This window comes from Pholis gunnellus (genome assembly GCF_910591455.1).
Source record: "Pholis gunnellus genome assembly, chromosome: 14".
Lineage (NCBI taxonomy): Eukaryota > Metazoa > Chordata > Actinopteri > Perciformes > Pholidae > Pholis > Pholis gunnellus.
Genome location: NC_136541.1, coordinates 669995 through 692494, shown reverse-complemented (window position 1 = coordinate 692494; position 22500 = coordinate 669995). Strand labels below are relative to the sequence as shown.

The 22500-nt window shown below is 46.6% G+C and overlaps 2 protein-coding genes across 2 annotated transcripts in view; both read right to left on the bottom strand.

Annotated features, from left to right (window-relative positions):
- Positions 1-1513: 1513 nt before the first annotated feature.
- Positions 1514-12898, bottom strand: LOC306706759 (protein NLRC3-like). Its single transcript, XM_079173948.1, has 7 exons — positions 12855-12898; positions 11931-12077; positions 10857-10954; positions 8400-10191; positions 5160-5336; positions 2662-2838; positions 1514-1966 (listed from the first exon to the last, which is right to left on the bottom strand). The coding sequence occupies exons 2-7, from the start codon at positions 12056-12058 to the stop codon at positions 1957-1959; spliced, it is 2382 nt and encodes a 793-aa protein (XP_079030074.1). The 5' UTR covers positions 12059-12077; positions 12855-12898; the 3' UTR covers positions 1514-1956.
- A 2650-nt stretch (positions 12899-15548) lies between these two features.
- Positions 15549-22500, bottom strand: part of lamc1 (laminin, gamma 1) — a 9446-nt gene continuing 2494 nt past the window's right edge. Inside the window, exons 6-21 of the mRNA XM_079173947.1 lie at positions 22251-22439; positions 21876-22121; positions 21504-21657; positions 21272-21414; positions 20974-21152; positions 20723-20879; positions 20374-20579; positions 20208-20287; positions 19675-19812; positions 19430-19574; positions 19201-19350; positions 18985-19099; positions 18639-18838; positions 18399-18557; positions 18203-18302; positions 15549-17873 (exon numbers count right to left, since the gene is read on the bottom strand). Of these exons, the coding sequence (XP_079030073.1) occupies positions 17617-17873; positions 18203-18302; positions 18399-18557; positions 18639-18838; positions 18985-19099; positions 19201-19350; positions 19430-19574; positions 19675-19812; positions 20208-20287; positions 20374-20579; positions 20723-20879; positions 20974-21152; positions 21272-21414; positions 21504-21657; positions 21876-22121; positions 22251-22439 (2618 nt within the window). The 3' untranslated portion in view covers positions 15549-17616. The remainder of the gene's footprint in view (positions 17874-18202; positions 18303-18398; positions 18558-18638; positions 18839-18984; positions 19100-19200; positions 19351-19429; positions 19575-19674; positions 19813-20207; positions 20288-20373; positions 20580-20722; positions 20880-20973; positions 21153-21271; positions 21415-21503; positions 21658-21875; positions 22122-22250; positions 22440-22500) is intronic.

Sequence of the window (22500 nt, the reverse complement as noted above, 5' to 3'; positions counted from 1 at the left end):
CATCATCATCATCATCATCATCATCATATCTGTTGTTCTAGTCTATGTGAACCAGTCTCAGTGTAGACCTGATCCTCTATGTGAACCAGTCTCAGTGTAGTCCTGATCCTCTATATGAACCAGTCTCAGTGTAGACCTGATCCTCTATGTGAACCAGTCTCAGAGTAGACCTGATCCTCTATATGAACCAGTCTCAGTGTAGTCCTGATCCTCTATATGAACCAGTCTCAGTGTAGACCTGATCCTCTATATGAACCAGTCTCAGTGTAGACCTGATCCTCTATATGAACCAGTCTCAGTGTAGACCTGATCCTCTATATGAACCAGTCTCAGTGTAGACCTGATCCTCTATATGAACCAGTCTCAGTGTAGTCCTAATCCTCTATATGAACCAGTCTCAGTGTAGACCTGATCCTCTATGTGAACCAGTCTCAGAGTAGACCTGATCCTCTATATGAACCAGTCTCAGTGTAGACCTGATCCTCTATATGAACCAGTCTCAGTGTAGTCCTAATCCTCTATATGAACCAGTCTCAGTGTAGACCTGATCCTCTATATGAACCAGTCTCAGTGTAGACCTGATCCTCTATATGAACCAGTCTCAGTGTAGTCCTGATCCTCTATATGAACCAGTCTCAGTGTAGACCTGATCCTCTATGTGAACCAGTCTCAGTGTAGACCTGATCCTCTATGTGAACCAGTCTCAGAGTAGACCTGATCCTCTATATGAACCAGTCTCAGTGTAGTCCTGATCCTCTATATGAACCAGTCTCAGTGTAGACCTGATCCTCTATATGAACCAGTCTCAGTGTAGTCCTGATCCTCTATATGAACCAGTCTCAGTGTAGTCCTGATCCTCTATATGAACCAGTCTCAGTGTAGACCTGATCCTCTATATGAACCAGTCTCAGTTTAGTCTATTAGTCTGGTTCTATAGAGTTATTCTTGATGCTCGTCATCGGAGCCACCGGGTCAGATTCTGGTGAAACCAGATGAACTCATGCAGGTTCACCAGAACCTCCTTCAGCTCAGAGTCCAGCAGAGACCGGTCCACCGTGGACAGACCCAGATCCTCCAGCAGAGACCGGTCCACCGTGGACAGACCCGGAGGGAGGAGGAGAGTTCAGCTCCCGGCAGCAGCAGCGTCTCCTCCTCCTCCTCCTCCTCCTCCTCCTCCTCCTCCTCCTCCTCCTCCTCCTCCTCCTCTCTGGGAGTCAACACCGACACCTCTCTGCTGGAGACCCAGGACGTACTGCTGGACCCGTTGGAGGGAAGGGAGGTACGGGAGAACCAGGACCAGGACTGAGAGGAGCAGACTGTCAGACCTGCTGCAGTAACATGAGAGGTTTACTAAAGAGAGTCTGGAGCTCAGAGACACTACAGCTTTAGACCACAGGGGGCGACAGAACCACCACTAAGTTAAAGTTCCTCACAGTAACTTTAAATACAACAGATCACTAAAGAACAAAGAACAAACTACGATGAACATGATGTGAAGACGGAATGAAAACATGAAAATAAAAGATATGTTTATGTTTTTATTGAGTTCAGGTTCAGGTTTTATCTTCTCTTCCTGTTTGTTACAAGCTAATCTGAGTCTGTTATAACATGAGAAAAGGCTGGTATTGGTGGTAATAAGGTAACTTCATACATGTGACATCAACTCTCACTGTTACTGAGAAATATGAGTAAATAAAGTGCAGAACTCCATCGTTCCACAGGGAGGAGCTGCAACAGGAAGCAAAGCAGAAACATCATTTACATGTGTTCATCTACTGTCATGTTGTCATGAACACAACTCATCAGCAGAGACACTTTAGGGTCACAACACATGAAGGAACCAAAGGACTAAACTAAATCCAGGTCCAGGTGCAGTGAGGAGTCCAGATCCTCTGATGATCCTCTGATCAGATCCAGAGGATCACAGAGATGATGGTGGACTCAGTCTGAGTGAGATCACTTCCATCTGAGGAGAGAAGAAGAAGAAGAGATGAACGAGTGTTTGCAGAGACTCCCTTCATCAGCTGTCAGTCAGTGATGCAGCTCATCCAGTAGAAAGAGCAGCAGGACTTCAGTCCTTTCAGCTCTCATCTTAACGTATTGGAGTGAACACACTGAGCTCCAAGCTCACACACCTGCAGACACTTTGGACATCAAGTCTGTTCACTCTGCACATTTCACTCAAGTACACAGTGGAGATAAAGAGCTGAGGGTCCTGAACGCATCACGACTGCAGAAACAGAGAGGTGTTCACTGCTCACTGTAATGATGGGTTCAAAGCTGATAAAAACCACAGTCTCACTGACATGTGAACGTCTCATCTCTTTGAAATATTCCAATGAGAGAGAACAGATCAGATCAGATTGATGGATGAGGACCACTGTCTCTATACATGTTGAGATGCTGTCAGCTGATAAACAGCGGGATTTCCTGCAGACTTGAACACAACAACAACAGTCGTCTTCACATCAACTCAAACACATGATCACAACAAGCTTCTGGCTCGTCTGATTGGCTGACTTTCTGTCCAATCCTGAAGCCTGTCAGCGTTCTCCTCTCACAGCTTCACTGAGAAGGTTGGAGGTTTACAGGAAATACTGGATCAGTGTTTAGTTCAGTACTGCTGGAACCAGCATGGACTGAGTCCAACCCTCTACTGACCTCAGAGTCTTCAGTCTACAGTGTGGACTCTCCACAAGATCACACAGCAGCTTCACATCTGAAGCCTTCAGGTCGTTGTCTCTCAGATCCAGTTCTCTCAGATGGGAGGAGGGGTTGGACTTCAGAGCTGAGGCCAGAGAAGAACAGCTGATCGCTGACAACCTGCAGAACACCAACCTGAATAAAGAATAAATGATGAAGATAAGAATCCATTTATAATCCAATCAGATGTGTTCATGTTGTAAATGTGTAGCTCAACATGACTCTGTCCTCATCAATGAGCTTTTCTCTTTGTCGTTGTGTTATTGTGGATCATCATCATGTCAGCCTTCTACACACATCATCCAAATGTCACCACAACATTCATCACCTATTGATGTCAACACAGATGAACACCATGCTGCTGGTCTCAGTCAGGTCTGCAACTAGAGGATCAAGATCAGTTCAGACCAAGCTACACCAGCTTGATAACCTCACTCCTTAAGGCCAACCCAGTTCTGTGTGTTACATTCTGGCTCCGAACACACATCACAGGAAAACACTTCAAATGTTCTGTCTTACACACATTGTGAAAGTACGGCCTTTATTGACCCAACAAGATGCAGAACAATCAACGCACACCTTCATCTCAAGTAGACTAGACTGCTGCAATCCACATGTTACCGACCACGTGGCTCTGCTGCCTCGGGGCGATCGGTTCCCCGTCACTCAGAGGTCCCTGCGGCCGATGGACCCGGTCTCTGTTCTCTGTCCTGGCCCCACGATGGTGGAATGAACTCCCCACTGACGTCAGGACAGCAGAGTCGCTGCCCATCTTCCATCAGGCTGAAGACTCACCTCTTCATGAAGCTCTACCCTGAGCCTTCCTCTCAGCACTGGTTGTGTTCATGCTAGTGTGTTTCTGTACGTCTGCTCTGGTTTATGCTCTGAGATGTTTAAAGGAGATGAACTCATGACTTCTGGTGACTAGTAGTTCTCTCGGAAAGCGATTTTAAATCCACTTATTGTAAGTCTCTTTGGATAAAAGCGTCTGCTAAATGACGGTAATGTACTGTAATGTCCTGGTCTTCTATTCTATTCTAAATAAATCTATTGAGGCTGCAATTTATCCAAAACTCTGCTGCTCGACAGCTAACAAGGACAAATAACAGAGAACACATCACTTCCACTGAATACCACATCTTTTCTGTATTTAAACACGTTCACGTCTATATATTTGTGTTGATTTATTTGTCACATAAAATCTAAAATGTTTTCCAGATTTTATTCATCTGTTGACATTTTTTAATGACATTTTAAGTGTAAGTGCAAAAAGCATGCTCTGTAAAAGGGAAGGTTTTCTGTTTTTATACATTTATAAATGTACCGCACTTTGAGCTACATAGTGTGAATGAAATGTCCGATTTAAATAAAGATTCATATTATTAAAAAAGAATGTGCTGTTCCAGCGCTTTGCATTGTGGGATACAGAAGGAGAGGTAGACTGGAGATTCTTTCTGAATCAGTTAAACATCAGGTATTTCTGTCAGACTGTAGATTTAGCTTTTGTTAGCATGCTACATGCTACATGCTACATGCTACATGTTGGTCAAATCAGCACAAACTGCTGGTATAGTGTGAGGTTTCAAATACAGCCACTGTCAAACACAACAGACTGACTTGATACATGTGAAGCCTCAGATTAGTTCAGATCAACTTTACAAGTCATTTCTACAGAACTAGACTGTGGATTTAGTCCTGAACATCACAGACAGTGTGGACAGATTACAGACACCAAGAACTCTTGAATGGACGTTTGGACACGTGAGTGTTGTGTTGAGAAAGACCTGAACCAATATGAACCGGCCCTTTAAGAACAACATGTGTTTGTTGTTGCAACCTAAAGGTCTGTGTCTTCAGATAAAGAGACAAAACATGAAAACAGAACCACAGTTAGACCTGCTGTCAACAAGAACCTGGAAACAAGTTAGAACCTTAAACATCTACAGTTTGATGATGTCATTCATCATCATCACTTGTTGAAGAGCCACTTCCACTATGACTGGTCTCAGCTGACATCTTGTTCTAGTAATGACAACAGAGACTTGTGTTCTCAAAGCCTGCTCTGTGGAGACGTGTGGGCCTGTGTTAGGCTGCTGCTTATTACTCTGAGCTCTGCTTTAATCTCACCACAGCAGCTGTGTGGTTGTCTCTGTAGCAGCCTCATCAGCTTCTGATATCATGAAGATCACCACAGTTCACAACTTCACCTTCATTCAGCTTTGCATTCAAGTCTCTCTCTGTTTACACAGAGTTTGTATCTGCTGTCATCAGATCTTCATCCTCCTCCTTCATCTTCCTCACACACTCTACAGCCTCATCAGGACTGACATCACCTTCACTGACTGATGGACCACAATGAGAGTCTGTGGAAGCTAAACACTCTCCTGTCAATCACTTCATTTCTCTACTTTCTGTCACTCTAACAAATCCTGAAACCTTTCAGTCAGTGAACTGACCCCAGAGTCTCCAGTCGACAGTGTGGACTCTCCAGTCCAGCAGACAGCAGCTTCACTCCTGAATCCTTCAGGTTGTTGTTGTGACTCAGGTCCAGCTCTCTCAGATGGGAGGGGTTGGACTTCAGAGCTGAGGCCACAACTTCACAGTGAGTCTCTGAGAGTCCACAGCCAGTAAGTCTGTAATGACACAAATATTTCAACATATTATTATGAAAGAGGACACTTAATATTTACTTCCTGCTTCCTGTTTTGATGAACATTAGCTCTTCACATCAGTGGTTCAGCTCATCTTATCTCACTGTGTTTCACATGAAACAATAACTCTCATCACTCCAGTGACGTGCGGTGAGGTTCGTGGCTGGTGAGGCACTGACTCTTCCTGAGTCACATTTACAACTATATGAACCCAATATAGAGCAGATTAAACCACCATTCAACTGGCAGCTTGCACATTGACTACTGGTTGTTTTTCATATTTCATATCAGCAGAGGTAAGCTACAGATTTGATTCCACCGGGAGCGTGTGCGGCGCCACCCGCGAAAACCGCGAGATCCCACGATTATCTGTAAGAACCGCGTATTTATAAAGAGAACAACAAACACATGAAGGTTACTTTACCGGTCCGACGGTGAGTTGCTGTTGAGTTGGTCATATTTCCCTTTTATTGAGAATTGTTAAAGCTTAGATATTTAATCTTCAATGTTTGCGGTCAAAGCAAAATATCAGAAGAAGAAGAGAAGTGTAGAAGAAGAGAAGTGTAGAAGTAGAGAAGTGTAGAAGAAGAGTAAACCCGACCCATGTCTGTCTCCACAAAGTCAGCATGAAGCCTTCTTCATTAAAGCAGTTTAACAACTAGAGCTCCCTGCTGCTGTCAGGTTCACCTCCAACACATCCAGAGACAGCTGAGCCATGTTACAGGACTGAGACACATCACTTGATATTATTAGACCTGTGTGTGATTTCATATTTATACAATTAGATGTTTTTACGTCAACATTTTCTGAGCATCTAAAAAAACGTATTCAACAGAATCAACGGACCAATGAGGCTGCATTATTTTCAACATGATGTCATCAGAAATATGTTTTAGTGAATCAGCATTAACAACACAACATGGTGTTCATGAGATCTTTATAAAAGTCTGAATTCAAGTCAGAACAAATGAAAAGATTTAACAACAGTGTGTAAGATAGACTCCCAAGGCAAACAGGTCTCAGGGGAGAGCCCAGACTACGAGCGGTTCAGTAGAACCTCGATGATAAGCAGCCCACGGACTTCAGCCACCTCGCCCGGACCAGGGGAACCGGGGCACCCTCCCGGAGCCAGACCCAGGAGGGGAGCTCGTCGGCGAGCGTCTGGTGGCCCGGTCGGGCTCAGCCCGAAGAAACAACAAGGAGCAGCCGCCCTGTGGACCCACCACCCACAGGGACGAGCATCGGGGTCGGGTGCAATGCAGACCGGGCGAGCCGATCGCCGGCAGCACAGACGAGCTCTAGGGACGTGGAACGTCTCGCTAGCGGGGAAAGAGCCGGAGCTGGTGCAGGAGGTGGAGCGATACCAGCGAGATGTAGCTGGACTCACCTCCACACACTGTGTCCTGTATGAGCAGCAGTGTATGGAGGCTAATGTGGCTAATGCTAAACATATACATATTATATATATATATATATATATATATATATATATATATATATATTATATATATATATATATATATATATATAATATATTATATATTATATATTGATGTGTAACTGACATCATCAGTTCTCTGATGTGATGACTTTTCTCTTCTTGTGCTACTAAATCACTGTTGCAGCATTCAACATGATCAGAAGTTCACTTGTGGTCACAGAGCAGCAACAGTTACAGAATCAATTTAAAATATGATATTAATGATAAAAGCAGGAGATTCATATTTCTAGTCATAGTGAATATCTCCGTTCAGTGTTTCTGGGTAGATTTAGTGATTTGAGGCCTTCAGGGAAACGCTGTTGATTTACTTTTCAGCCTTTCTCTGACTGGGAATGTTGGTTTAAGAAGAAGAAGAAGAAGAAGAACTCAAACATGTTTAATAGGTAAAACTGTTCACTATTATTAGTAGAACTATTAACACTGCTCAGTAAAAGTCCTGCATTCACATGTTTACATCAAGTGAAAGAAGCATTTTCACAAAGATGGAATTCAATCATATTTGTTGAATTCAACTCAATTCAAAGTGGCTTTATTGGCATGAAAGTTAAAAACAATGTTGCCAAAGCATCAAAATACGGAATAATATGAATATGAATATTAATATTAACGTCTGTTGAAGGCGGAGCTTCCGGTTTGTCCATGGAGGAGTTAGAGCAGAATGAAAACGCGCTCCCAGATATATCACAAGTTAACAACGGAACAACTCAAAGATTCAATATTATCAGTGAAAGGAACACTAGAAGCCATCAAGGAGAAGAACAAATACCAAAAACTCAAGATAAAGGCTCCTCGGTGGTGAAAGCAGCAACATGGAAGCAGATCAACCAAAGTGAAGCAGCTGAAGGCCGGAGGAGCCCCGGAACCAGCATAGATCCCGATGACATCATCAGGACCATAAAGGAGCTAAAGACGGATCTCAAGGGGACCATGACTGCCTGAGACAGGAAATGAATCACCTGGGACAAGAAACCAACGGCAAACTTGACAACCTGTCCTATCTTTAAGAAGGGGGCGTGGCCTGATACAGATGGTATTTGAACTCTTCAGCATAGTGTTAAAATAATCAGGTGTTACCTGTAAGTGTGATGATGTCAGACACCTTGTAGAAGCTCCTGATGTAATAATAACTAAAGTACATGAAGTGATGACTGTAAAATACTGCTACATGTTGTGATGAAAGCTCAAACACAACCTCTAAAGTCCTTCATTTGTTTCACCAGGTTTGCATGTCGCCTCCATCACCCAAAGGAAGATAAATAGAGGAAGAATGATATCAATATAAAATATAACAATCATGAGGAATAAATAGAATAACTGTGTTCATTAACTTCACAGTGAAAACTAAACCAACTGAAACTGAAACATGTTTTCACTCGCAGCATTTCAAACATCAAGAACATCTGTGATGAAATATAACTGAATTATAATTTAGTATTAAACAACTGGAACACTATTTTAAGAATATGAATTTCATAACGTCTATATTAGAAGAACTAAACTACTGATCTACACTGATTCATGAAGTTAATCACATCTGGACTTACTGAGCCTTTCTGCAGTTCCTCACAGCTGGAATCAGTCTCTGTCGTCCCTGATATGATGTGTTGTAGTTCTCCAGGTCCAACTCATCCAGAACCTCCTCTGACATCTGCAGCATGTAGGCCAGAGCTGAGCAGTGGATCTCTGAGAGTTTCTTCTCTGATCTGTTCTCTGACTTCAGGAACTCTTGGATCTCCTGATGTACTGAGAGCTCGTTCATCTCCATCAGACAGTGGAAGATGTTGATGCTTCTGTCAGGAGAGATTTCATCAATGTTCATCTCCTTCAGGTTGTTGATGGCTCTCTGGATGGTTTCTGGACTGTTGTCTGTCTGACCCAGCAGGCCTCCTAAGAGTCTCTGGTTGGACTTCAGAGAGAGGCCATGAAGGAAGCGGACAAACAGGTCCAGGTGGCCATTTTTACTTTGAAGGGATTTCCTCATGGATCTCCTCAGGAAGTCCTCCAGAGATAAATACTTGTAGTATTTCCCCATGAAGTCCTTCAGTACCTTTGTCTTCCTGTTTGTGAAACAGTGGAACATGTAGACTGCAGCCAGAAACTCTTGAACACTCAGATGAACAAAGCAGTAGACTGTTTTCTGGAAGATCACGCTCTCTCTTTTGAAGATCTCTGTACAAACTCCTGAGAACACCGAGGCCTCCGTGACATCAAGACCACACTGCTCCAGGTCTTCTTGGTAGAACATGATGTTTCCTTTCTCCAGATGTTCAAACGCCAGCCTCCCCAGCTTCAGAAGAACTTCCCTGTCAGCCTCCGTCAGCTCCTGAGGACTCGTCTCATGTCCCTCATGGTACTTCTGCTTCTTCCTCTTTGTCTGGACCAGCAGGAAGTGTGAGTACATGTCAGTCAGGGTCTTGGGCAGCTCTCCTCTCTGGTCTGTAGTCCACATGTGGTCCAGAACTGTAGCAGTGATCCAGCAGAAGACTGGGATTAGACACATGATGTGGAGGCTCCTGGATGTCTTGATGTGTGAGATGATTCTGCTGGACAGCTCTTCATCACTGAACCTCCTCCTGAAGTACTCGTCCTTCTGGGGGTCGGTGAAGCCTCGTACTTCTGTCACTCTGTCAACACGTGAAGGAGGGATCTGATTGGCTGCTGCAGGTCTGGAAGTTATCCAGACGAGAGCCGAGGGAAGCAGCTTCCCCTCGATGAGGTTCATCAGCAGCACGTTGACCGATGCCTTCTGTGTGACGTCAGACACGACCTCATTGTTGATGAAATCCAATGAAAGTCTGGTTTCATCCAGACCATCAAAGATGAACACAACTTTACAGACAGAGAGCTTCTCTGCTGGGACCTTCTGTAATGTTGGATGGAAAACACGGATCAGCTGGAGAAGACTGTACTGCTCATCTTTGATCAAGTTCAGCTCCCTGAACGAAAGCAGAACCACCAGACTGACATCTTGGTTCTCCGAACCCTCGGCCCAGTCCAGAGTGAACTTCTGCACCGAGAAGGTTTTTCCAACTCCAGCGACGCCGTTCGTCAGAACGACTCTGATGCGTCTCTGTTGGTCAGCTGAGGCTTTGAAGATGTCGTGGCACTTGATCGGAGTGTCATGGAGGGTCTTCTTCTTGGAAGCTGACTCCAGCTGCCTGACCTCATGTTGGGTATTAACCTCTTCACTCTGTCCCTCTGTGATGTAGAGCTCAGTGTAGATCCTGTTGAGGAGGGTTCCACTTCCTGTTTCATCACTTCCTTCAGTCACACATTCACATCTGTTCTTCAGACTGATCTTATGTTCATCTAAAACCTCCTGCAGACCACTATCTCCTGAAACAGAGAAACCAGAGAGAACATATAAAGAAGATATGATATTGATTTGACTAAAACAATCAGTGAACAATGAAATCAGGCTGATATCTGAACCTACAAACGGGGACACGTGAGTGAAAGTAACTTTCAGTTAGATTCAGTTAGAAGCTACTAAAGTAGTGAGATGTGAACACAGAGAGCTTTCTCTCTGGTCACCAGCACAGACAGTGTTGATCCAGTCAGTGTAGCTACAGACGTGGCTTTGGTTTGAGGGAGGAGACCGTTATTGAGAACATTACATCAACTATGTGTTGATTGTTCTTATTTCCTGTTTTGTTGAGCTGTAGCCGACAGACAAAGTTAATAGAGCGACTGTTAAAAGTCCAGTTATGAACGACGTGGATCAAAGATGTGTGTCTGTGTTTTAGTTGTTATAAATACATTCATCCTCACATTGAGTTCATATTCCTCACACAGAGCCTGTTGGTTATATTGCCCGGATCGATCTGCTCTTTGAAACACACCGCGGCTCCGTCTACAAACAGACTAGGACCGTCTATGAATCAATGAGACCTTCTTCCTTTGTGTGTTTACATCCTTCAATCCAACAAGTGTCTCTGTATTAAAACAACACGTCCTGTTTCCAGACATGAAGACATCAGCAGAGAAATGGACAGTCTTACTTTGGACACTTCTGGTCTCACTGGCTGTCTGCAGTCCAGCTCTGGTTCTGGATCTGGACGTCAGCTCCTCCTCAGAATCATGACTCCTCTTCTTCTCTCTGTAAAGACATTTATTTAGAACTAAAATGATTTGTTGGTTGTTGATGAAAAACATCCAGATGTGGACTAAAGTGTGTAGAAGCTCAGATGTTCACAGAGAACAGTTAAAGTGTTACTTTTCTCTTTGAATTCAGCGTTCAGTCTGTCATGAAAATGTTCTTTTATTGAAACTCTCCTGCTTTCATGAACTCTAATCAGCTGCTTTTCCTATCAGGCTGTCTGATGAAACATTTAGTGATCTGTCTGTAGTTTGTTTATAACTAACTCAACACTTCCTGCAGCTCCTTCACAGTAAAAGTCCTCCATTAAAGAGAGCTGATCATGTCCTTTACTGTGTCACAGTGTCTGTGATCAGCTCAGCTTGAGTTGGTTGTGTTTGAACTGAGGTCAGAAGAGGTGTAAATACTGTGAAAGTGATGCTTTTGGTTGGTGTTCTGTAGTTAATTAGTCTATTTCTATTAGATACCAGATGCAAAGATGGACGACCAACAACTGACCTCCTGCTGAGAATAACAGGAACACAGTCTACAGCGTGGTCAGAGAAATAGATGCTCCATCCAAACGTAAAGGAACCGACCACATCGTCCAATAGCAGGACAGAGTCTCACCAGGTCCAAACACATCACAGCAGACCAATGAGCTTCATCTGAGTCTATAGTAAACATGGTAAATGGCTTATAGATTGTAAAAGTGGTCTCTGGTTCAGGTCCCAGCTGGTCTTTCCCTTCATGGTTCTGTCACTAGGGATGGACGGGGACGTCCAGAAGTTTGTGTTCGTCCTCTTAGATTACATCACAGCTTTACTATGTGACCAACAGCCGTCACTGATACTAAGAGGACGACGATACAACAAGTCTCACTAAACGTTTGGTACGTTTTAGTTAGAAAATAAACTTTAGTGAACACAAAGCAACAGAAAACATGGTGAGGAACTGGAAACGACTCGTATGGATGAGTTAGTAGAAGTTCTCTTACTGTGAGTCTGAGGGTCCAGGTTCACTACTGAAGTTTATAATAAGACCTTTGGACCGATCACTCTTCATAGACAGACAGCCGGAGACTAGAGACTCTGCTCCGTCCTCCTCTTCCTCCTCCTTCCTCATCTTCTGATCTGAAGTCAGTCTGAGAGTAAAACAGTAACACTGACTGTGAGCTCACACACACACACACACACACACGCACCGACGCTCACACACACAAACACACACACACACACACACACACACACACACACACACACACACACACACACACACACACACACACACACACACACACACACACACACACACACACACACACACACACACACAAACACACACACACACACACACACAAACACACAAACACACACACACACACACACACACACACACACACACAAACACACACACACGCACCGAAGCTCACACACACACACACACACACACACAAACACACAAACACACACACACGCACCGACGCTCACACACACACACGCGCACACACACACACACACACACACACACACACACACACACACACACACACACACACACACACACACACACAAACACACACCGACGCTCACACACACAAACACACACACACACACACACACACACACACACACACACAAACACACACCGACGCTCACACACACAAACACACACACACACACACACACACACACACACACACACACACAAACACACACCGACGCTCACACACACAAACACACACACACACACACACACACACACACACACACACACACACAAACACACACCGACGCTCACACACACAAACACACACACAAACACACACACACACACACACACACACACACACACACACACACACCGACGCTCACACACACACACACACACACACACACACACATGTTGGATCAACACTCACGCTGCCTCAGCCTTCAGCTTCTCTCCTTCTGCTCTGTGACTCAAAATGGAGTCTGAACTTCCTGATGAACACATCAGGGTTCTCTTCCTGTTCTCATGTACCTGGATCACATGATCACTGTAGCTCCGCCCCTCTTCATTTACAGGAAATCAGCTGAGTTCCTGTAGCAGTGTGTGTGTGTGTGTGTGTGTGTGTGTGTGTGTGTGTGTGTGTGTGTGTGTGTGTGTGTGTGTGAGCTCACACAGATCCTCTTTGTATTACGATGTGTTTATGAGCGTCTCTCTCGGCTTGAACAGGTTGAATTAAAATGAGTTTTGGTCAAAATGTTGCTGCATCATCTTCATGTTTAAATCATGAAGATGAATCTATGAGAGCTTTCTGTGTGAAGGTTTCTGTTCCACACTGTGAGGAACAACAACACAGATGAACATCAGCTGCTTCATGTTGCTCTGGATCTGGAGCTTAGTGTGACAGGAGGACGTGGGTTCAGGTCTGTGCGTCGGGCCTGGACCTTCATGTGTTCTGCTGTTTGATCAGACTTCACTTGAACTTCTTCATAAACCTTTAACTTCTCCTTTCAGGGCTCCAGAGCTTCCTGAAGGTTCTTCTTGTGTTGTGGAGCAGCTTCATCGATGGGTCTGAATCTGTGGTCGCTGTGTTTCTCTGAATCTCTGCAGACGAGACACACCGGCTGCTGTCTTTGTCTCCAGTATGAAGTTCATCCACACAGGAAATGATCCAAATAAATACTCATGAGAACTCTATGATCACCTGTTGTTCTTCAAACTACAGGTGTCTGAAAGTATCTACAGGTGGAGACCATTAGCACCAGAAACAAGCATATTGTGTCCATTACTCCCACGTTGGCTCTGGGCCAATAGAAACTCTGCAATGATTGTGACACACAGCAATACGTTCACTATTTTTAAGTTGAAGTTCTGACTGAAAGTCAGCTTTAAGCCCTTTACACACCGGGGTCTACACGTCACAATAGAAGCCTGAACTGGTGTAAACTGCCCCCATCAGGCCTCATTGGACGAGAGCCACGGGACCCCAGGGAGTCCCTGTGACTCGGCCATGACGTCACCAGGACTCTACACATCAGTGTCCAGCTTCACATGGAGTCATGAAGACTCACGTTACTGAAAGGAGGTAAAAACAATAAAGGTTCAAACAGAGGAAACCCCGCTGGTGGAACACACTGGGATCCTGAAGGAGAAACGATAACTTGCCCCGTGCTCCCACTTTAACCTGCAGAAGGAAGATCACGCAATTCCCGGATTCTTCAAGTCGACATTCTTTGAATCCCGCTGACACTTACGGAGGATCAGGGCACCGCTTCACCCGCCGACAGAGCGCGTTACGGTCCCCGGTCGTAGGAGAAACTCCACCGAACCAGACCGAAGAGTCATGAGAGTAAGAGGCTTGTGTCTGGGCAGAGACCGGTCACGGTGTGTTTGTTACCTTGTTTGAAGTTTAACTGTACTTTAGTAAAGTCAGTGAACTGTACTTCACTAGTTCAAGGTCCACAGTCTGCTGTGTGATGATGTTAGTTACTGTACTTTACTGCTGCAGTGAGGATCCACTTTACTTCTATGATCACTTATTAGCTTTGAGATGTTATTACCAGCTGATCCAAGAGGCTCTTTAAACACTTTATCTGGCTGAAGAAGTACAACATGTACCTCTGAGGTGTAGTACAGTATAAAGTACAATATGTACCTCTGAGAAATAGTACAGTAAGAAGTACAACACGTACCTCTGAGATGTAGTACAGTAAAGAGTACAACATGTACCTCTGAGGTGTAGTACAGTAAAAAGTACAACATGTACCTCTGAGATGAAGTACAGTAAAAAGTACAACATGTACCTCTGAGATGAAGTACAGTAAAAAGTACAACATGTACCTCTGAGGTGTAGTACAGTAAAAAGTACAACATGTACCTCTGAGATGTAGTACAGTATAAAGTACAACATGTACCTCTGAGGTGTAGTACAGTATAAAGTACAACATGTACCTCTGAGGTGTAGTACAGTATAAAGTACAACATGTACCTCTGAGGTGTAGTACAGTATAAAGTACAACATGTACCTCTGAGATGTAGTACAGTATAAAGTACAACATGTACCTCTGAGATGTAGTACAGTATAAAGTACAACATGTACCTCTGAGGTGTAGTACAGTATAAAGTACAACATGTACCTCTGAGATGTAGTACAGTATAAAGTACAACATGTACCTCTGAGATGTAGTACAGTATAAAGTACAACATGTACCTCTGAGGTGTAGTACAGTATAAAGTACAACATGTACCTCTGAGGTGTAGTACAGTATAAAGTACAACATGTACCTCTGAGGTGTAGTACAGTATAAAGTACAACATGTACCTCTGAGGTGTAATACAGTATAAAGTACAACATGTACCTCTGAGGTGTAGTACAGTATAAAGTACAACATGTACCTCTGAGGTGTAGTACAGTATAAAGTACAAGATAAAACATCTACAGAAGCTAAATGTAACATACCCAGACATCTGATGTAACAGTATTTTTGTAACTACTTTAACCACATGTAGGTGATCATACGTACATATCTGTACTTTAGACTTTTACTTGTATTTGTATGGTACTAGTACTAGTACTGCAGTAGAGGACACACACACACACACACACAGCGGCTCCTGTAGTAATTATTTTATTATTCAAATGTTAAGTCTGGATTTACAGGCACACAGGATCAAACAGGGTTCACTCAGGTCCTCACGGGGCTGGAGACACACACACACACACACACACACACACACACACACACACACACACACACACACACACACACACACACACACACACACACACACACACACACACACACACACACACACACACACACACACAAAAAACACACGTCTAAGACAACAGGGTTAGGATACAGATACCTGGTACATTATAACTTAAAATACGGTTCATACAGCTCGTGTGTGTGTGTGTGTGTGTGTGTGTGTGTGTGTGTGTGTGTGTGTGTGTGTGTGTGCTGGACGTCCCGCAGAGCGACCGGCTGGATGGAGAACCAATAGGAATAAAGATAAAGTGAGCAAAGGGTCCGGTTGTCCTGGTTTTGTTTTGTTCAGGATCTGATTCAAAGAAGAAAAAACCTGCTTCAGCACCGACACGAGGGAGGAAGACCATGAGGAAGGGTTAGTGGAACACGACCCGACTGACTTTAAGGCACAAAAACACTCGACTCGGGACGTCCTGACGGGTCAGAAAGTCACTGGGTTAGTCACTGAGCCTGGTGTACGAGCGTATTAAAGTCATCACAGACTCAGACGTCAGCTGGAGGCGTCGCTGGGTGATCGTGATGAACTGAACGCGGCTGTTTTACATGTCGGAGTCCTGAATCATTGTAGCATATATATTTACACAATAACACAATCCTCACTATGTCACCATAAAAAAAACATTCACACAAATATAACATTTTAAAATAATGATTAGCACCAGTGTGTCAGATAAAAGTTCTCGCTACGCAAAATGTACAAAGTTGCATAGTGTTGGATTTAGCCTGGAGGAAGATATTAACGTGTGTGAGCGGAGAAACACCGACGAGCAGCAACTCGTGGGACGAGAGAAACGATTAGCGACGCGTCTACGGAGCCGACCACCGGAAACAAGTCGCTAGAGACTCGAGAGACTCGAGAGACTCGAGAGACTCGAGAGACTCGGTGACGCTCATCAAAGATCTGCTCTGAGCTCAGGAACACCTGAACGTCTCGCGTGCACAAGTTCGTGTTTCATTCCCAGAAGATGCAAATATTCACACAATTACAAGATATTCTGCATTCAAGATAAAATGTGGGAAAACGATCGTAATGATCGAGTGTCGACACGCTTTGATTTTGTTCCCAAAAGATCCAAATCTTGCACACACACACACACAAGTCAGTATTTCGTGCAGAGAAGACAATAACTTCAAACTTCAGACTAAAGATCCGAATCTCGTGGGAACAAGACGATAACTTGAGCGTGTGGAACCAGATGTTCTAGAGTCTGGTTCCAGAAAACATCCGTATCTCGTACGTACGAGGTAGAACCCTCCAGGTGCAGAGACGGGACCCGGTTCCCTCAGGACTGGTGTCGTGACCTTGAGGGAACTCGACGGCGTCTTTAAACGAGATTTAAAAACGAGATGTTTTCTGGACTTCAGAGGCTTGGTGTTCACAGCGGAGTGGGCGTGGCTCTACTCAACCACGCCACCCGCTGGAGGAGAAAATACTGTTGACGAGAAGTGAAATACTTGTTTTTTCCTCCGCTGGTTAGGAAGCTTCGGGAGGAAAGGAGAGGAGGAAAGGAGAGGAGAGGAATCCTTCACTGTGTGGTTTCTGAAAACACGGTTGAGTTAAACATTTTAAAAACAGCGTGTAGCCGTACATTCAGCCGGCGTGTCCCCCGGGGCATGATGGGTAATACAAGCGGACACTTCCTGTTTGTGAAACAGACGGGGTGCAGTCACGTCGGGTCTGTGGTTCTGGGTTCTGGGTTCTGGGTTCTGGGTTCTGGGTTCTGGAGGCTCTTCTAGCTCTCTTAGTTCGTTGCGTCTCTTTCCTCACAAAGACAATGAAACGGAAATAAAACGTGAACGTGGCTTAAAATATTGGCTTCAAAGACAAAAAATAGATATATTTAAAAACTGTTTTGGTAAAAAGTTGGCGTGTTTGCCAGAGTGTTAGAGGTGAAGGGGGAGTGTTGGAGGAGGGGGCGGAGCTTAAGGCCGCTCCAGAGACGGCGTGTTGAAGCAGCCGTCGGGTAGCGTGCTCTTGATGTCGTTGAGGTTGGCGATGTCGGCGCGGATCTCGCGGATCTGCCGGTCGTAGTCGTTGATCATGTCCTCCTGGCTGCGCGCCACGTCGTTCAGCTCCGTCAGCTTCCGGTCCAGGTCGCTGTCGCCCATCTTGCCCTTGGCCCTCTTCAGGGACTCGTCGATCTGGTTCAGCTTGCTCAGGTCCACCTTGTCGATGTTTCCTGGAGAGAGAAGACGAAAAACAAGAGAAGTCCGGTTCAGGATGAACTCGATCTTACGTTGTTTTTAGCTCTTTTCACTCCGACGCGTGTCGATAAATAATAGTTTGAGGTTTCAGACGTTCGTCGGCCGAGCGTTTAGGAACCGATCAACACGATGCTGCACACTTTACTGGGATTGGTTGCATCCCGTCTGTCAGGAGGGTTCCCCAGAAACCTGGTTCTAAACGGCAATAATCAACAAGAACCGAGAAGAGTGCTGGTCTCAGTAAAACCCTGACCCCCCATCCTTCAGGGTTGTTCAGGGTCTCGGACTGCGAGGACCTTCTTACCCAGCTGATCCAGCAGGATGGTGATGGTGCTCAGCACCGTCTTCACGGCGCTCTTGGCCTTGCGGGCGTTGTCCTCCGCCTCCTTCGCGTTATCCGACGCCTGGAGGAGGACAAAGAAGAGTAAAACAAGAGTTGATCCGACACAGACCGGATTTCACAGATCTGGTCTGAGGCTCCTTTGGAACCCGGGTCCTACCATCCCCGCCATCATCATGTCCTGGTCGGCCTCGGCCTTCTTCCTGGCCAGCTCCTGCTCGGCGGCGTCCAGCTGGTCCATCATGTCTCCGACCTCGTTGTCCAGCTTGTTGGTGTCCTGGAAGGCCGTCTCCGCGTCCTCCTTGGTCTTGGCTGAGCCCTGAAGAGGACGCAGCGTTTATTTCATTCATGTTTTGTGATATTTTATATGATATATAAATATGTGACTCTCCCGTCGTACCTTCTGCACGTTGCCGGCGATCCTCTCGGCCTCCTCCGCCTTCTTCTTGGCCTCCGCGGCGTCAGCGGCCGCGTTGCCGAGCGCCGCCTCCGCCTGCTTGGTCTTCTGGTTGGCGGCCACGATGGTGGCGTTGATGGAGGGGATCTTCTTCAGAGCGTCTTCAGCCGCCGTCTTGTTGTCGTTCACTCGCTTATCAAAGTCTGAAGGAAGAAGAATCAAAGAGAAGGTTAGACCAGTTAGACAGACAGAGAGAGAGAGAGAGACAGGCAGACGTTCAGACGTTCAGACGTTCAGACGTTCAGACGTTCAGACGTTCAGACGTTCAGACGTTCAGACGTTCAGGTACCTCTGAGGTCCTCCAGGATGGTCTCGGCCTCTCTAAAGGTGGACTGTCCTTTCTTCGCCGCCTCCTCAGCCAGAGCTTTGGCAGCGTCGGCTCGAGCCAAAAGCTGATCTGCAGTCTGTCAGAGACAGGAAACAGGAAGTGACGCGCTGTTTGTTTATGTACTGAATCTACTTTACTGCACATACAGGTATGCTAGCTTAGCTGTAGTCGGCGTACCTGCTGCTCACTCCGCCCTTTTTCCAGCAGCTTGCGCACTTCCTGCTCTTTGCCCCTCAGGTCGTCTCTCAGGTCGTCGTACTCCTTCTCCGTCTTGTCGATGAGCTTGTCGAGGTCCGACGCCTCCTTCTTGATCTTACCGGCTTCGTCCTAAAAAGACACAAAAGGTTTATCCAGGAAGTCTAAATAAACTCACTATGAATCATAATGTCCGTGTGTCTGAAGTCACCTCCAGAGCTTTGGTGTCGAACGACGGGACGTTCGTCAGGTTGGCGAAGATCTTCACGGCTTTGTTTCCGGCGTCTTCGGCCTCGGCTTGAACCTTGTTGGCCTGTTTCTCCAGGTTCTTGGCCAGCTCCTTCGCCTCGTTGTACCTGAACAGTTGGAGCAGATGGGTACATAAATAAACACAGTACTTATATATATATATATATGTATATATCAGGGTATAAGGAGGCTTTAATGCAGACGCACTTCTTGTTGAGCTCGTCGATCTCTTGGCTCGTCTTGCTCTCTCCTTCCAGAGTCTTCAGCAGCAGGTTGTGCGCTTTGGTCGACGTGTCGTTGGCGTCTTTGGCGATCTTCTCGATCTGGTCGGCGTCCATCTTGTGCCTAAAGACAAAGCACGGACACAGAGGACGACAGTTAGTACACGTCTGGATGTAGAACGTGTCTTCACCTACAGGTGTTCTTTAGTTTACGAGATGTTCGAACTAAACTCTGATCAAAGAGACAAAGATCCTAGAGAAAGATCAAAGAGACAAAGATCCTCTGAACAACAGAAGAAGAGAAGAAATCAGCTGGAAGCTTCAATTTAAACAGGAACAGCTTCCTGTTTCAGTGTCAAAGAGTTTCACAATAAAAGCATCGTAGAACAAGCCGGAGTTAACTTCATCTAAGCTCTTCTTGAGTAGAAACACAGTTGAACTGCAGTTGTTTTAAATACCAGAAACAACAACAACAACAACAACAACAACAACAACAACAACAACAACAACAACACCTACTTGTCGGCCAGCGCCCGAGCCTCCTCAGCCAGCAGCGTCATGTTGTTTGGATCTCCGGTGCCGCTCGGGGGTTTGATGTCCTGCAGACAGAGACGCCCACCGGTCAGTTAAACGAGCTAATCAACCGGCTCCGTTGTGGCTCACGGTTGCCCGACCGGTGACTCACCACTTTGCCGACGGCGTCCTTGGCCTTGTCCAGCTCCTGCCGGGCGCGGTCGATCAGGTCCTCGGCGTCTCGGACCCGGAGGCGGGCGCGGTCGGCCTGCGTGCCGGTGTCGTCCACCGTGTTGCGGATGCCCTGCAGTCGGTTCCACTGGGTCGTCAGAGTGTTGTTGATGCCGTTCAGGCGATCCAGCAGACCGCGGTCCACGTCTGCGTTGGTCAAAGGTCAAAGGTCAGTCGGGTAAAACACGTTTCGCAAATTGAATTCAAAAGCTGAAATCAGGGCCGAGCTGGTTCCTGACATGACGGAAGGTGCAGTAAATGTCTTAGCAGCTTAATCAGTCTGCAGTGACCTTTGCTGGCCTGAGCCTCCTCCAGCAGCTCCATGATGGCCCTCTCTGCCTCCTTCAGCCGGTCCTCGAAGGCCTTGTCGCTGACGGTGTCCTGGCCCGAGCCGAGGTTATCGATCAGGGTCTGCAGGTCGTGGAGCTTCTGCCTCTGCTGGTTCACCTGGACACAGAAAACAACACGGACATACGTAGTATAAAGGAGTCCCGCATGATGTGTGTGCAGAGACCGCCGTACAGTGTCTGTCCGTCCTCACCTTGTCTCTGACCAGACTGTAGCAGGAGGGACACTGCTGGCAGCCCGGTGCCGAGCGGTTGTAGAAGTAATTCTCCTCACACATGTCACATCGAGCTCCCACGAAGCCGGGACGACACTCACAGCGACCGTCCTCCTGACACTGACCGGTCTGAGAGCCCTCAGGGTCACAGTCACAGGCTGAGGGGTCAGAGAGGGGGGGGGGGGGGGGCGTTAGAAAACACAAGCAACCAAACTAACCCAACCACACACACACACACACACACGTACACACACACACACACACACACACGCCTCACGTTTGCATCCGGACGAGCTGAAGCCGAAGAAGTTGACCTCGCAGCGTTCACAGTGCAGGCCGGTGACGCCGGGCTGACACTCGCACTGTCCTGAAGCGATGTCACACTGACCGTTGGTGGAGCCAATCGGATTGCAGTTGCAGCTGCGGAGGAAAGAGCGGGAAGAAGATTCAGAAAAGAAACAGAAGCACAACGTGACCGGTGTTGCTGCGATGTCACTGTGACGTCTGACCGTTCGCAGCCGTCGGCGCTCTGCAGGTTGAAGAAGCCGGGCTCACAGGCGCCGCAGTCGCGCTCGGCCACGTTGGGGAGACACTCGCACTGACCGGTGACCTGAGAGCAGCCGGTCTGTCGACCCACGGTGCCGAACGGAGAGCAGGAGCAGGCTGAGGACGCAGTCAGGGACCAGATGTTAATATTACTACTAGACAAAAGGAAACATGTGGTTCTACTGAAGAGGTCACACATCACTAACCAATAGACCACTACAGCGCCCTCTGGTGACCTTTCACGTTTAAATCAGTAACTTAAAGAAGAACAGAAAACATTTGCACTGGATCATCTCCATCACAGCAGCGCGGTGGGTAAAATCGTCTCTGCTCACGTTTGCACTTGTCGGCGGCGTTGGTTGCCAGGGCGTTGCCGTAGAAGCCGTCCCTGCAGCGGTCGCAGAAGAAGCCGTCGGTGTTGTAGACGCACTTCAGGCACTCTCCCGTCTCGCGGTTGCAGTTGCCGACGGCGTTGGGGTCGATGTTGTCGCTGCACTTGCAGGAGCGGCAGGCTCGGACCGGCCCGCCCTGACCCAGCGGGTCGCCGAAGAACCCGTCGTCACAGAGCTCGCAGCGCTTCCCTGAGGACGACGCAGAGAACAGCAAGTAAAGAACGCTGAGAACATCTCAGGGCTCCTGTGTGTGTGTGTGTGTGTGTGTGTGTGTGTACGTGTGTGTGTGTGTGTGTGTGTGTGTGTGTGTGTGTGTACCCGTGGTTCCTGCGGGACAGTTGGTGCAGACCACCTCTCTGGTCTTGGGGACCACGGCACAGGTGGCTCCGGTGGGACACGGACACGTCTGACAGTCGGCTGACGATCCGCGGGTGGCGTCGCCGTAGAAACCGTCTTTACAGCGCTCACAGCTGAGACCGGCTGTGTCGTCACGACAATCACACGCTCCTGAACACACGGACAGACACACACCAGTCAGGAACCAGTAGAACCAGTGGAACCAGTCAGT